General features: G+C 39.0%; 1 protein-coding gene across 1 annotated transcript in view; it reads left to right on the top strand.

Moving 5' to 3' along the window:
• The window catches only part of srbd1 (S1 RNA binding domain 1), a 273,132-nt gene extending 266,451 nt beyond the window's left edge, over positions 1–6,681 (top strand). Inside the window, exon 21 of the mRNA XM_043695659.2 lies at positions 5,368–6,681. Coding sequence (XP_043551594.2) covers positions 5,368–5,657 — 290 coding nt within the window. The 3' untranslated portion in view covers positions 5,658–6,681. The remainder of the gene's footprint in view (positions 1–5,367) is intronic.
• Positions 6,682–14,814: the final 8,133 nt, after the last annotated feature.

Raw genomic sequence — 14,814 nt, 5'->3', positions numbered from 1 at the left:
TTTCAGCACATTTATCAACTTCTTATGTCTCTTTCAAAGATAATGTGTACTAACACCCAAGATCATGTGTTACCGTACCTCTTTTAATGTACCCTTTCGTGCATGGTAAATGCCTCCACTGTTTTTCTTTCCAAATTCATTTCACAAAAGTCGATCTTCTTCATTATCTGCTACATTTCAAGTTTCTTGTAATCTGGACACTTTGCAAAAGTCCTGCCAAATCCAGGTCAGTAATATATATCAAAAGGAGCAATGGTCCTAATATAATGGTCCCAGGGAATACCACTGTGTAATTCCCTCCAATCTGAAAACAACCATTCATTATTAGTCTCTACTTTTAGTCTCTGAGCCAATTTCATGCTGTCACTACCCCTTAATCCTCGAGATTCAAATTTTTCTGGCAAGTTTATTAAATTTCTTTTGAGGATCTTCCCTAAGCTGATAGGGTAAACTGCTAAATATTTGGCTAATAGGGATTTGTCAGTGGTAGAACAGATAAACTGCTGTGTCAGTCTTTATAAAACAATTATTTGGGGGGAGATGTTGACGTTATGGAACTGTCACTGGATGAGTAATTCAGAGACCCAGGAAAATGTTTGACAGACACTGGTTGAGTTCAGTTAAATTAACAAATGGGACTGAAAAGCTAATTTGAGTAATGGTGAGCATGAAACTATCATGGATTATCATAAAAGCCTACCTGTTTCAATAATGTCCTGTAGATAAAGGAAATCTGCTATCCACATCCGGACTGGCCTATATGTGACTTCAGATACTAAGTAAATTGGATGACTTCTAACTGCCCTCTGAAATAGTCTAGCAAGCTATTCAGTTCAAGGACAATTAGGGATTAGCAACAAATGTCTGCCTTGCTCACAATGCTCACATCCTGTCAAATAATTTTTTTCAAAGCGCAGAAAAACATTCATGGCAACATGCAAAGATGTGGGTTTAAGCATCATTTCTCAACCTATTCATGAGAATATATGTTAATAGGCATGTGTAGAAGTTCCTGACACTCACTTCCCCCCTCCTGCATTGCAGAAAAGCCCTCCCTAGTACTGCCTCAATCTGTGTTCTCATAACTGTTACGACATGGGGTAAACCCTCCTGCTTAATGTAAACCAGCAACACAGAAAAGGTTTATCCTGTGCAGTAATCTGTGAAAATTAGAGTGGCCAAGTACTATTTAAAGTAAAAAGAACTTTATTTCTTAAAGTTTACCAGAGAGTAATTAACTAACAGCTATTTACAACTCCTTCCTCTAATCTATCTTTTACTTTCCCATCTATAATACTAGTTCAATAAAACCCCCAAGTAAGATTTGCCAAAAATTCAAATTTCAAAACCAGGCAATTATTGAATCTTCCCTTTGTATCTTCCTGTATAAGTTTTCTTCTTGAGGATTTCTGTTTCCCAGATCGTTGACAGATAAGGTACCTTTAAGAGAGCTGTGTTTCGGGCAGTCTGTACATGTGGGTGGCTTGGCAGTTCTCCCCCAGCTGTTCAATTTTTCCTGGTCTTATACACCAAAGTATCGGGTCGTTTTAATGGTGTTACTGTTGTCAAAATACTAAATTCAAACTTGATTGGAGCTTGGTATTTTGGGGCATAATTTAAACTGATTGGCTGAATCTGATTTTTTTTTTGTTGTCTCCAGGCAGCCCAGCTAATCTAGCTGTTCGACCAAATATTACATTGTTACCTTAAACAGAAAAATTGGTGCTGTATCGGGTAGTTTTGCTAGCTTTTAACTCTTAAAGATACAGTATCCCTTACACCTTCATAATATTACATAAGAACATAAGAAATAGGAGCAGGAGTCGGCCATCAGGCCTATTGAGCCTGCTCTGCCATTCAATAAGATCATTTCATGGACTCCGCTCCATGTACCCGCCCACTATTACCCATACTTCCTTCAATGTTCAAACATCTATCTGTGCTTTAAGAACATTCATCAAGGTAGCCTCAACTGCTTCACTGGGCAGGGAATTCCACACATTCACAACCCTTTGGGTGAAGAAGTTCCTCCTCATATCAGTCCTAAATCTGCTCCCCCTTATTTTGAGGCTATGCCTCCTAGCTCTAGTTTCAACTGCCAGTGTGAAACAACCTCCCTGCTTCTATTTTATTTATTCTGTTCATAATTGTATATAAACATTGAGCCAAAATATCAATTGTTTCTCTGACTGCAGAAGCTACCTGACTTGTGTTTTCTGTTTTTATCTCCACTTCATTTTTGCTGTTAGTTAGTTCTGTTCCAGAAATTACAAACTAACATATCTTTTAAGAAAGATTATTGAGATATAATTACATTCTGGTCTGGTTCTAATACCACAGATCTACCAGCACAATACTTCTGTGATTTACTTGTTTGTGGTTTTCAGAAAACAATAAAAAGTTCCGAAAAAGTATATCAAAATGTCAGATAATTGCCATGTTTCTCATCACATAATCTTTTTGTCACAGAAATTCAAAACACTTCAGTACAATCTTAAAATCAGTTATAATTTTGCTTAGAGTATATCGGTTCTGGATATAGATGGCATCTGTAAAAATAAGCCAATTTATTTTGTGATCAGTACTGTTATGTTTTCTGATCATTATGTTAATGCCATTCACACATGCAATTAAGGACTTTGTACCACATTTGCTTTCTTCTGTGAGATTTGTTTTCACACTTCACCTTCTCAAGATGGTTATTTCTAAAAGGCAGACATGTAGTAGGCTGAAATACTCAACAGAACAACAACGAGCAGGTTACTCAGCTTTTCACACAATCTGCCAGATCTGTTATGCGCACAGAAGTATTTGTGGTTGTTAGATTAGTGGAATCAGAAACAGATGACTGGTTCTGGAGTGGATATTAACAGAAAACGATTGTTACTTCATTTCTCCTCACTTTTTATTATTTCGCTAATTCTTTTCCTTGCCAAATAGCTATAATTATACTTGAGTGCTCGTAAGTAGACTGAAGAATAAAGTTGTGATACTGAGAGATTTAACAGAAGGTGCGTGCTAAGCCGGAACTAAATGATATATACAAATTAGTTGTTTAAAAAATGTAGAAAGACATTAAAAAGAACCATGATTGACAGCATGAGGTGTCTACACCTCATGTCTGTACAAAAGTATTTCTAATACTTTTGTACATTTATTACCCTGCATTTATTAAGATTTGAGACTCATAATAGGTACGTTTGGGTAAGTAGTTCCAGTTCAATACTTCCACCTGTGGGGATGCAGTTTAGAAATAATTCAGGATTTCCCATACTACCTCAACTTGCTAAGCAATAAACTGAATGGCACAGTTCCAGAAACTTCCAGGTTGTGAAGGGTACCAATCTACCTTCAGGGTATTGAATCTAAACCGTTCAAGAATTTTATCACGAGGAGAACTCAGTGGCAGTGACAAACTGTGCATTTTTGGAAACTCTTATCTGTCTTCTATTTACTTGCTTGGCCAGTGAAGATAACTAAACATCTTCCTGTACCAAGTGATCTTTCATACAGTTAGAATTGGCATTTACTACTTGGGTCTCCTCCTTACATTGTTAGTGAGCTGCTTTCCTTGAGCCCTCCTTCCAGTGCCTAACAGCATTACCGCATCAGGTTGACAAACTGGAAGCTTTGTGCCCTACGGTTCATCTCAGTGGCAGCACATCTACCTCTGAGTAAGTTGGTCATAGGTTGATCATAACCAGAAGAACATGGCAGCAGTGAGTAGGCCATTTGGCCCTTCAAGCCTGCACCACTCAACAAGATCATGGCTGAGCTGGTTGTGGTCTGAGGTCCACTTCCCTGTCTGAACCCTCTTAAATATTGGCTCCTTATCATTCAAACTTTTTCAATAAGTTTCCACACTTTAACAACCCTTAAAGAAAAATAATTCTCCTTATCTCTGCTTAAAAGAGATACCTCTAAAGTCCCCTCCAAATGATGTCTGTTTCAATAAGATCACCTCTCATTCTTCTAAACTACAAAGGAACTTAACCTGTTCAACCTTTCTAGTAAGATCCTAGGAGTGAGTTGAGTGAACCTTCTCTAAACTTAGAACATAGAACAAAGAAAAGTACAACACAGAACAGGCCCTTCAGCCTACAATGTTGTGCTGAGGATTAATCCTAAAGTAAAATAAAATAACCTTACCTACACACCCCTCAGTTCACTGCTGTCCATGTGTATGTCCAGCAGGCACTTAAATGTCCCCAATGACTCTGCTTCCACCACTACCGCTGGCAATGCATTCCATGCATTCACAAGTTTCTGCATAAAGAACCAACCTTTGACGTCTCCTCTATACCTTCCTCTTAATATCTTCAAACTATGACCCCTCGTGCCAGTCAATCCTGCCTTGGGGAAAAGTCTCTGGCTATTGACTCTATCCGTGCCAGTCATTACCTTGTATACCTCAATCAGGTCACCTCTCTTCCTCCTTCTCTCCAGAGAGAAAAGTCCAAGCTTAGTCAACCTCTCTTCATAAGACAAGCCCTCCAGTCCAGGCAGCATTTTGATAAACCTTCTTTGCACCCTCTCCAAAGCCTCTGTATCTTTCCTATACTAGGGTGCCCAGAACTGGACACAATATTCCAAGTGTGGTCTCACCAGGGACTTGTGGAGCTGTAGCAAGACCTCGCAGCTCTTAAACTTGATCCCCCTGTTACTGAAAGCCACAACACCACATGCTTTCTTAACAACCCTTCTTCTGAACTTCTTCTGAAAGGGATAATCTCTTTTTCAAATAAGCAAGCAAAACTATACAGTACTCCAGATGTGGTCTCACCACTGACCTACATAGCTGAAGTAAAATTTCCCAATTCTTATTTTCCATTCCCATTGCAATAAGCAACATATATGAACATATATTTGGTACTTATATATACACTGCTTCTTTATTTATTTACTGCAAGGAATAACTGTCATTTTAGCCAACAAGATAAATGAACAGAATTCACAACTAATTAATTGGCATAGTCATTACTCTTGACTCTGGCTAAGCAGATATTCCATTAGCAAAAGCACGTCGCCCCTGAAAATCTAGATTTACTCTAACATAATCTCAATGCATCAATCCTCAGAACTATATAAAATATGTTTGATTATTTTATCTTTTTTATATCTCTAGAATTTTAAAATATTTGCTGGTCATATGAGAGTCATTGAGTATTATGAAGTGACTTAGAAATTTAAAGAAATTTTGTTACCACAATAAGCTGCCTAAACAAGACAAGGTCAAGGGAATAATTGAATAAAAAGAATTCCATTTGAACAATCCACTATTTGATCTTAGTTTCAAAATGTTGTCATTTTCTTTGTCCTGCAAGAATTGAATTTTCATCTAATCTGCCTTATTTTGTGTCTGTGCAGGATTTGAGCAGCAGGATTTTAAAAGGAACATTGTTTCTCTTAATGACTTGAGAACTGGAACTGTTTTAACTGGAAGAGTGGAAAATGCTACTCTCTTTGGTGTCTTCGTTGACATTGGTGTTGGTCGATCTGGTCTGATCCCGATTCGGTACATTACAGCAGACAAGCTGCCCGCGACTACAAGACGTCGAAGTCTAGGTCTTGGACCGGGTGAAAGGGTGGAAGTTAAAGTGCTAGAGATTGACCACACAAGAAATCGTATTTCATTGGATCTTATTCGAGTTTTGTAAACAGATCAAATTTCTTTAGTCAAATTCTTAGATTTTTCATTTTTTCCCACCTTGGATTGGTAGAATTCACTGCTGTTCCCTCTGATGAACCTTAGCTTCTCAGCCCCTTTGTCATGTTGTCACTAATGCTGCAGTGCACAGCATCATCTCATAATATTTAAAGGACCTTTTTTTTGTTTATCACGTACATGTTGAAAATTTAAAAATTGATATGAGAAAATGTATTATTTGCAGCATGAATAGCCACCCAAATTTGTGCATGGACACAGCTTTACTGACCAGTTTGTGTATTTGAGAGTATAAGGCTTCAGCAGTATTTAATTCAGTTACCCTAAGATTACACAACTAGTTCTCATCATGTCTGTAATCTGTCCATGTACAAGTGTTTATTGCTTAAAAACTTAACGACATCATTACCACTCATGTCTGTGGATCTGATCAAAGAGACTGAATTTACGCAACAGGCTGCATTGTCAGAATAGTACCACTAGAATTTGATATATTTCACAAACACTGTACAAAAATCATCCAAATTTTAAAAGTTTCCCTTGATGTCAGCCTTCAGTTTTAATTCAGATAACCGCAGTTACTGTTTCAAGTAGTCACAAATAAAACCAAATTGGATGGTTTTAAGAAATGGTCTTTCCTTCAACATCCTAGTTTTAGTTGATTAATTCTTTTCATAACTGTTTTTGACATACCCAGGCTTAGCTGCAAAAAAGAAGCGTATGTTGTAAATGAACAGCCCCATAAGGGCTAATGTTCAGAATAGTCTTTCTTATTTACATGCTTTACTGAATTAGTGCCTTTTTTTAGACAGTCTGTATAGCTATTTCTATAGCATATTGCTGTTCCTTGCCCCTTCCTTTAGTTGATGAGAAATTCACTTGTGTAAAGATTCACGAACAAAACTGATTTATTTTGATGGTCAGGCGTGTATTGTTTGAATCGTGTTTTGAATATGCTTCCATCAGACCAATTTGGATCAATGATTTTGTGGACATTAAACGCCTCTGATTTTTGATCATGATTGTGTTTATTCCAGCACCTGGATGACCACCACCTCAGGTTTGGGGTGTTGTAACACAGTGCTCTGGGTTCAAGTCCTACCTCACCCAGAGATGTGATATCCCACATTTCAAATGGATTGATATAAAAAAAACTATTTTTCTGATTGAAATAAATAATTAGACGCCTTGAATCTGATTTTTGGGTTAAAATTGTGTCTTATATCTGGGAATTTATGCGAAAGATTATCTACCATCCCTTCTTCAAAAAAGCATTGCTTTAATGTTCAGATTCAATCTTCTGTGGAGTTAGATGCTGTAGAGCACCTGACAACACTGATATGGACTATATTGCATTGTTGTATCTTATCTGTTGTAACACCGGGATAAAACGTAGAATCATACAAGATAGAAGAAGCCCTTCAGCCATCGAGTCTGTACCAACTACTCTTAAATCTACACAAGCCGTACTTACAAGCACTTGGCCTATCCAAATATTTTTTGAAAAATCGTGAGGTTTTCTTTGCCTTAGCTACCCTTCCAAGCTGTGCATCATCCTCTGGGTGAAAAGATTTCCTCAAACCCTGTCTAAATTTCTGCCTTTCAGCTCAAACTTATGGCCCATTGTTGTTAACCCTTCAGAAAGAGTAACAGCTGCTTTCTACTCACCCTGCCCATGTCCCACATAATCATCTTCATCTCAATCAGGTCTCCCCCTCAGCATTCTCTGTTCTTAAAAAAAAAAGTCCAGGTTTATCCAGGCTCTCTCTGTAGCTAAAATGCTCCATCCCAGACAACATCCTGGTGAAACTTCTCTGCAACCCCTCCAGTGCAGTCACATCTCTTCTGTGCTTCCTAGTGTCCTGCCATTCATTAACGGCTAGGATAAATAGATAAGGTCTTTTCCCTAGGTGGGGGAGTCCAGAACTAGAGGGCATAGGTTGAGGGTGAGTGGGGAAAGATAAAGGGACTTAAGGGACAATTTCTTCACACAGAGGGTCGTGCATGTATGGAATGAGCTGCCAGAGGCAATGGTAGAGGCTGGTACGGTTACAACATTTAAAGACCATCTGGATGGGTATATGAATAGGAAGAGTTTAGAGGGATATGGGCCAAATGCTGGCAAATGGGACTAGATTAGGTTAGAATATCTCGTCGGTATGGATGAGTTGGACCCACTGGTCTGTTTCCATGTTGTACATCGCTATGACTCTTAAGGACCCCCTTGTCTCATTCTCATACCTCATTCTCCTTTTATTAAGCCCTGTTAAGAATCAATATGCAAGGATTGTCTTGACACTATTGATAAAGTAAGTACTTTGCACAATAGATCCTTTGATAAAACATTACTGAATGGAATTGACTTCTTAGGGCAAATGATTTAATTTATTTATAAAAGATAACAGACTTCTGTAGTATAACAGAATGATAGAGTTAGTGGTCCTGCAGCAGACAGACCAGGGAGATAATGTACAAGTCTCCGGAGTTATCTATCTCACCAACTGGTTTTCCATTTTGACAAAGTTTCTCCGAGGAATGCAACCAAAGTCAAGTCCATGGGACCACCAGTGAATCATGCTGCACAGAAAGGGAGCAAGAAGAGTTGAACAATAGTGTTAGGAGATTCAATAGTTAAGGTAACAGTCAGGTGTGACTGTGACTGTCAGTGTGACTTCAGCATGCTGAGTTGTCTCCCTGATGACTGGTCAAGGGTGTCACTGAGTCACTGGATGACTGGTTAAAAATATTTCCAGCTCAGCCTTGAAGACATTTAATAGCCCAGTCTCAACAGCCCTCTGGATTAAACAATTCCACAGATTCACGATGCTTGAGAGAGGAAATTGCTCCTCATGTCTCTTTTACGTGTGTGACCCCTTATTCAGAGATTATGCCTTCTGATCCTGGACTCTCCCCAGAGGGAAAACAACTTCTCTGCATCTATCCTGTCAAGTCCCCTAAGAATCTTGTATGTTTCAATAATGTCGCCCTCATTCTTCTATAATCCAATGAATACAGGCCCAACCGACTCAAATTCTCAGAAGAGAGTCCCTTCCTGCCTGATAAAGCCTGTCTGCTCTGCCAGCATATACGGACGGTCTGGAGTCATATGTAGGCCAAACCAGGTGAGGATGCTTAATTTTCTTCCATAAAGGACATTAGTGTACTAAATGTACTAGCTTCTTATTCTGGATTTTTCATTGAATTAAAAATTTCACCATCTGTATGATTTGAATTGATGTCCTCAGATCATTAGCTTTGGGTTTTGAAAACATCTAGTGACAATGCCACTATTATATATTACATTTGAGCAAGACTGGAATCGATATCCCTCAAGGAGATTTTTTAGTGCTGTTGAGTAGGTTACAAGCAGTTTGAAAGGAGGGTTGGAGCTTCACATGGAATTGAGATTGGAGGAAAACAAAGCTGGTAATGGTCAAAAGACAAGTAAGATGTAAAATTGAAGAGCAACTGAAACAAAGGCGAGCATCAAATTTGATCAAAATCCAAAAAAATGTTAAAAAGGCACAACTCAAGTCTAAGAATCTGAATGAATACAGAATTTGAAATATTGATAGCACAAATAGAAATAAACCAGTATGAGTTAATTATTATGGGGACATGACTGAGAGATGACAAAGGCTGGGAACTGAAAAATCAAGGATATTTGACATATAGGAAGGACCGGCAGAAAGGCAAAAGTGATATTCTTAACAAAAGATGAAAGTACAACATAATAAAGAGGTGTGTGTGGGATGGGGGGGGGGGGGGGGGGGTGGTTCTTGGATCAGAAGAATCTGTTTGGATGGGGCGACACAGCAAGGTACAGAAAACATTGGTAGGAGTTGTTTACTGGACACCAAAGAGCAGTAGTAATTTTGGAGACCGTATAAATCAGGAAGTGAGGGGTGCATATAACAAGGGTCATACAATAATCACGAGATAAACCTAATTAATATTATTTTGAAGGACAAATTCCTATTATGAGTTTTTGTAAAATGAATCTTTCTAAAAAGAAACCCTGGGAGAAGAATTTTATATTTGAAAGCGATGTAGCTCAATCCAAAATTATGGTCTTATACCTTTGTAATTTCCTTTGTTTAAAAATAAGGAATGAATCGGCAGTAGTAAATTGGGAAGTGACATAAAAAGGCCCAAGGGATATGTACATCCATACAGAGACAATGGGTGTGTTAGTGAGCACATTCTAAGATGCTACAGATCAGATACCACTTCTTCCAGATTTAATGGTAACCAATTTAACTCCACTATTTAAGAAAGAAAATGGAAAAAATGAGAAACTGCAGGAGAGGCGATGATGTAGCAGTATTATTGCTGGATGTGTAATCCAGAGACCCAACAAATCTGGGAATAATGTCTGAAACCCACCATTGCAGACTGTGATACTTAATTCCAGATTTTTAAAAAATTCAATTAAATGATGACCTTTCAACCATTTTCAGTTGTTATTTTAAAAAAGCATTTGATTCACCAATGTCCTTTAGGATAGGAAAACTGCCATCCTTACTTGATCTGGTCTGTGTTATGGACCAGGCCATAATCCCTTCTCGTATATCATGGAAATAGTCTCGACCTTACACTTAACTTTTATCTTATTTAAAGGCAAGGTGCAGTGTTCTGAATGTAATTCGATTCGTCACACTACTTGACTTTAAGCAAAATGTACATTATTCTTGCACAAAGTTAAACTACAAACAAAAGAAAGACAAATTGGGATAGCTTTATTGGAAAACTTAACACTGTTAGATTATTTACTCACTAAACAGCAACTTTCCCAATATAATAACATCCTATAAAAACACCCTTGGCAAAGGCAAATTCAGTAAAACAGATTGTCCCACATGCAATGTTTCCCCAGTCCGGGAGAAAAGGACACCAAGAGAAAATTTAGACAGAGAGAGAGAACTCTAGCTTTTTGCAGTGGCAGAGAAGGATGAAACAGCTTGCAGAGCCAACTTCAAAACCCCAACCACAAGCTAAGTTGAAATCCTGGTTCTGTGGGAGTAGCATATTCTCTGCATTAAAACAAGGGATCAATCCTGGTTTAAATAGAGTGCAAGAAAGCAAGTCCGGAGGAGCAGCAGCAGGTATATCTGAAAATGAATTGTCACCTGAATGCAATTACAACAGAGTGTAAGTATGTGCCAAACAATATAAGCAGCAAGGGTTAAGCAATTCCACAACCAATGGATCGAATCAGATCAAAGATCTACAGAATCCCCACATTTAGTTTTGATGATGAGAACAATTCAACAACTCACTGGGAGGAGGAGCCTCCAATGATACCCTATCCTCAATGATGGGAAGCTCAACAGATAAGTGCAAAAGATAGAAATGGAATATTTGCAGCAATCTTTAGCCAGAAATGTTGAGTGGATGATGCATTGTGACTTCCTCCAAAGGTCCCAGCATCACAGAAGCCAGTCTTAAGCTAATGATATCAAGATCAAGCTAAAGGCACTAGATGAGCAAAGGCTATGGCCCCTGTCAAAATCTGGCAACAGTAATGAAGACATCTGCTTCAGAACTTACCACACCTCTAGCTAAGCTGTTCCAATAGTTAAAAAATTGGCATCTACCCAACAATGCGGAAAATTGCCTAGGTATTGTTGTGCTGCCATAGTCTTACCAGACCATAGGGGCTGCTCTTTCATTAAGGAGAGAATAGACTGGTGGTGATTTAACCTGAAGGCCACCAGACTTAAGGTGAGGGAAAAGGTTGAGAAGGAGAGTTCTTAGTGGTAACCTCAAACCGGTGTTGGGAATTGAACATATGCTGTTGGCATCACACTGCTCTGTAAACCAACAATCCAGCCAATTGAGTCCAGGTATATCCCATACATAAAAAGCAAGACAAATCAAAACCAGCTAATATCCAGCATCAGTCTAGAGTCATAGAGATGTACAGCATGGAAACAGATCCTTCGGTCCAACCTGTCCATGCTGACCAGATAATCCCCAACCCAATCTAGTCCCACCTGCCAGCACCTGGCCCATATCCCTCCAAACTCTTCCTAGTCATATACCCATCCTGATGCCTTTTAAATGTTGCAATTATACCAGCCTCCACCACTTCCTCTGGCAGCTCATTCCATACACGTACCACCCTCTGCATGGAAAAGTTGCCCCTAAGATGTCTTTTATATCATTCCCCTCACCCTAAACCTATGCCCTCTAGTTCTGGATTCCCCGACCCCAGGGAAAAGACTTTGTCTATTTATCTTATCCATGCCCCTCATAATTTTGTAAACCTCTATAAGATCACCCCTCAGCCTCCGATTCTCCAGGGAAAACAGCCCCAGTCTGTTCAGCCTCTCCTTATAGCTCAAATCCTGCAACCCTGGTAACATCCTTGTAAATCTTTTCTGAACCCTTTCAAGTTTCACAACATCTTTCCGATAGGTAGGAGACCAGAATTGCATGCAATATTCCAACAGTGGCCTAACCAATGACCTGTACAGCCTCAACATGACCTCCCAACTCCTGTACTCAATACTCTGACCAATAAAGGAAAGCATACCAAATGCCTTCTTCACTATCCTATTGACTCCACTTTCAAGGAGCTATAAACCTGCACTCCAAGGTCTCTTTGTTCAGCAACACTCCCTAGGACCTTACCAATAAGTGTATAAGTCATGCTAAGATTTGCTTTCCCAAAATGCAGCACCTCACATTTATCTGAATTAAACTCCATCTGCCACTTCTTAGTCCATTGGCACATCTGATCAAGATCCTGTTGTAACCTGAGGTAACCTTCTTCACTGTTCATTACACCTCCAATTTTGGTGTCATCTGCAAACTTACTAACTGTACCTCTTATGCTCATATCCAAATGATTTAAGTAAATGACAAAATGTAGTGGACCCAGCACCGATCCTTGTGGCACTCCACTGGTCACAGGCATCCAGTGTGAAAAACAACCCTCCACCACCACCCTCTGTCTTCTACCTTTGAGCCAGTTCTGTATCCAAGTGGCTAGTTCTCCCTGTATTCCGTGAGATCTAACCTTGTTAACCAGTCTCCCATTGGGAACCTTGTTAAATGTCTTACTGAAGTCCATATAGATCACATCTACCGCTCTGCCCTCATCAATCCTCTTTGTTACTTCTTCAAAAAACTCAATCATGTTTGTGAGACATGATTTCCCACGCACAAAGCCATGTTGACTATCTCTAATCAATCCTTGCCTTTCCAAATACATGTACATCTTACTCTCAAAGATTCCTTCCAACATCTTTTACTGTTGATCAACAATACTATCAAGCAGTTCCTTTTCAACAATAACCTGCTCACTGATGTTCTGGGTTCTGCTGAATTCATTCAGCTCCTGACTATATTACAGATTTGGTTCAATAGATATTAAGAATTGAATTCCAGAGGTGAGATGGACATTAACTGGCCTAGCCATCAAGGCCTTGTTTGACTGAGTGTGACATTAAGGAGCCTTAGCAAAAATGGAATTGATAGCTATCGGGGGCAAGCTCTCCATTGGTTGGAGTCATACTTAGTAAATTGGAACATGGTTGTGGCTGTTGGAGGTCAGTCATCTCAGCTCCAGGACATTGCTGCAGGAATTCTTCAGGGTAGTGTCCTTGGCCTAATCATTGTTTAGCTTTGAAAATAACCTTCCCTCTGTCCTAAGGTTAGAATTGGGATGTTCGCTGATGATTCAACAATGTCAGCATCATTTGCAACTTCTCAGGCGCTGATGCAGCCTGCAGCAAAATCTGGACAATATCCAGGACAATATACTGACTAATAACATTTGCACCACACTAATGGCAGGTAAAGGCCATGTCCTTCCCTCCCTCTTGACATTCCATGGCATTGTCATCACTGAATTCCCCATTAACAAATCCTGATGGTTACCATTGATCAGAAACTGAACTGAATTAGCCATGTAAATACTATGATTATGAGAGCAGGTCAGAAGCTAAGAATCCTAAAGTGAATAAGTCCCCTTCTGACTTGCCAAAGCCTACCCATCATCTACAGGGTGCAAGTCAGAAGTATGCTCAATTTACCCAGTTGATGGAGTACTCCCCATTTACCCCACAGGTTGAGTGCACCTCCAATAATATGCTTGACACCATACAGGATGAAGTAGCCTAAGTGAGTGTTTGTGTATGGGATTTCATTCACTACCTCCTCCACCAATGCACAGTAGCATCATTGTGTAACAAGATACACTGCAAATGTCCATCAAGGTCCTTTTCAGCTTCCAAACTCTCAACAATGTCCATCTAGAAGGACAAGGGTAGCAGAAACACAGAAATACCATCACCTGTCAGTTCCCATCCAGACTACTCACCATCCTGACTTAGAAAAATATCGCCTTTCCTTCAGTGCGTTTGGTTCAAAATCCTCGAACTTGCTAACAGTACTGTGGGTGAACCTGTACCAAATGGACACAGTGATTCAAGAAGATAACTCACCTATTCACTCTTAAAGGTAACTAGAAGCATTCAATAAATGATGGTTCAGACAGCGATGCTCTCATCCAATGAATGATAAAGAAAACTGTTAGTCAGCCACCAATAGGCAAAATGCTAGAATCTTTAAGGAATGTGATAACTGGACACAGAGATAATAGTAGAATTATGCAGAGTCAACATAGTTTACAAAAGGGAAATCATGTTTAACAAGCTTAGTTTTTTGGAGATATAATTAGCACAATAGATAAGGGGAAACAGTCTCAAAATAAAGGTTAGACAATTTAGGAGAAATGTCTTTACTCAAAGAATAGTGAATTGTTGGAATCCTCTTTAAGACATTGAGTATGTTCAAGATAGATCAACAGATTTTTTAGATATTAAAGAGTCATGAGGATGACGTAGGAAAATTGCATTGAGATAGAAGATTAGCCAAAATATAGTTGAAGGCACACGTCTACTCTAGGTTTCTTTGTTCCTATCAAATAAGCAATTTGCTCAATTTTTACTAATGGGTACAATTTCTCTGTTCCTGTTTAGAATTAGACAGGACTTGCCCTTTTCAAAATTAAGTGAAAAAATGCTTTCTATTCAAAAATTTGAAAATAAATCCTATAGGGATCATTCTAGTAATTTGGGAAAATAGCAAGAAGAGATGAACTGATGATACAGATAGGAGGACTAGAGAATATTACCTCT

The sequence above is a fragment of the Chiloscyllium plagiosum genome, unplaced genomic scaffold (genome assembly GCF_037043375.1).
Source record: "Chiloscyllium plagiosum isolate Xiang-an unplaced genomic scaffold, Cpla_swu_hap1 HiC_scaffold_10, whole genome shotgun sequence".
Taxonomy (NCBI): Eukaryota; Metazoa; Chordata; class Chondrichthyes; order Orectolobiformes; family Hemiscylliidae; genus Chiloscyllium; species Chiloscyllium plagiosum.
The sequence above is the reverse complement of the archived record's forward strand: the minus strand, read 5'-3'. Positions and strand labels throughout refer to the sequence as shown.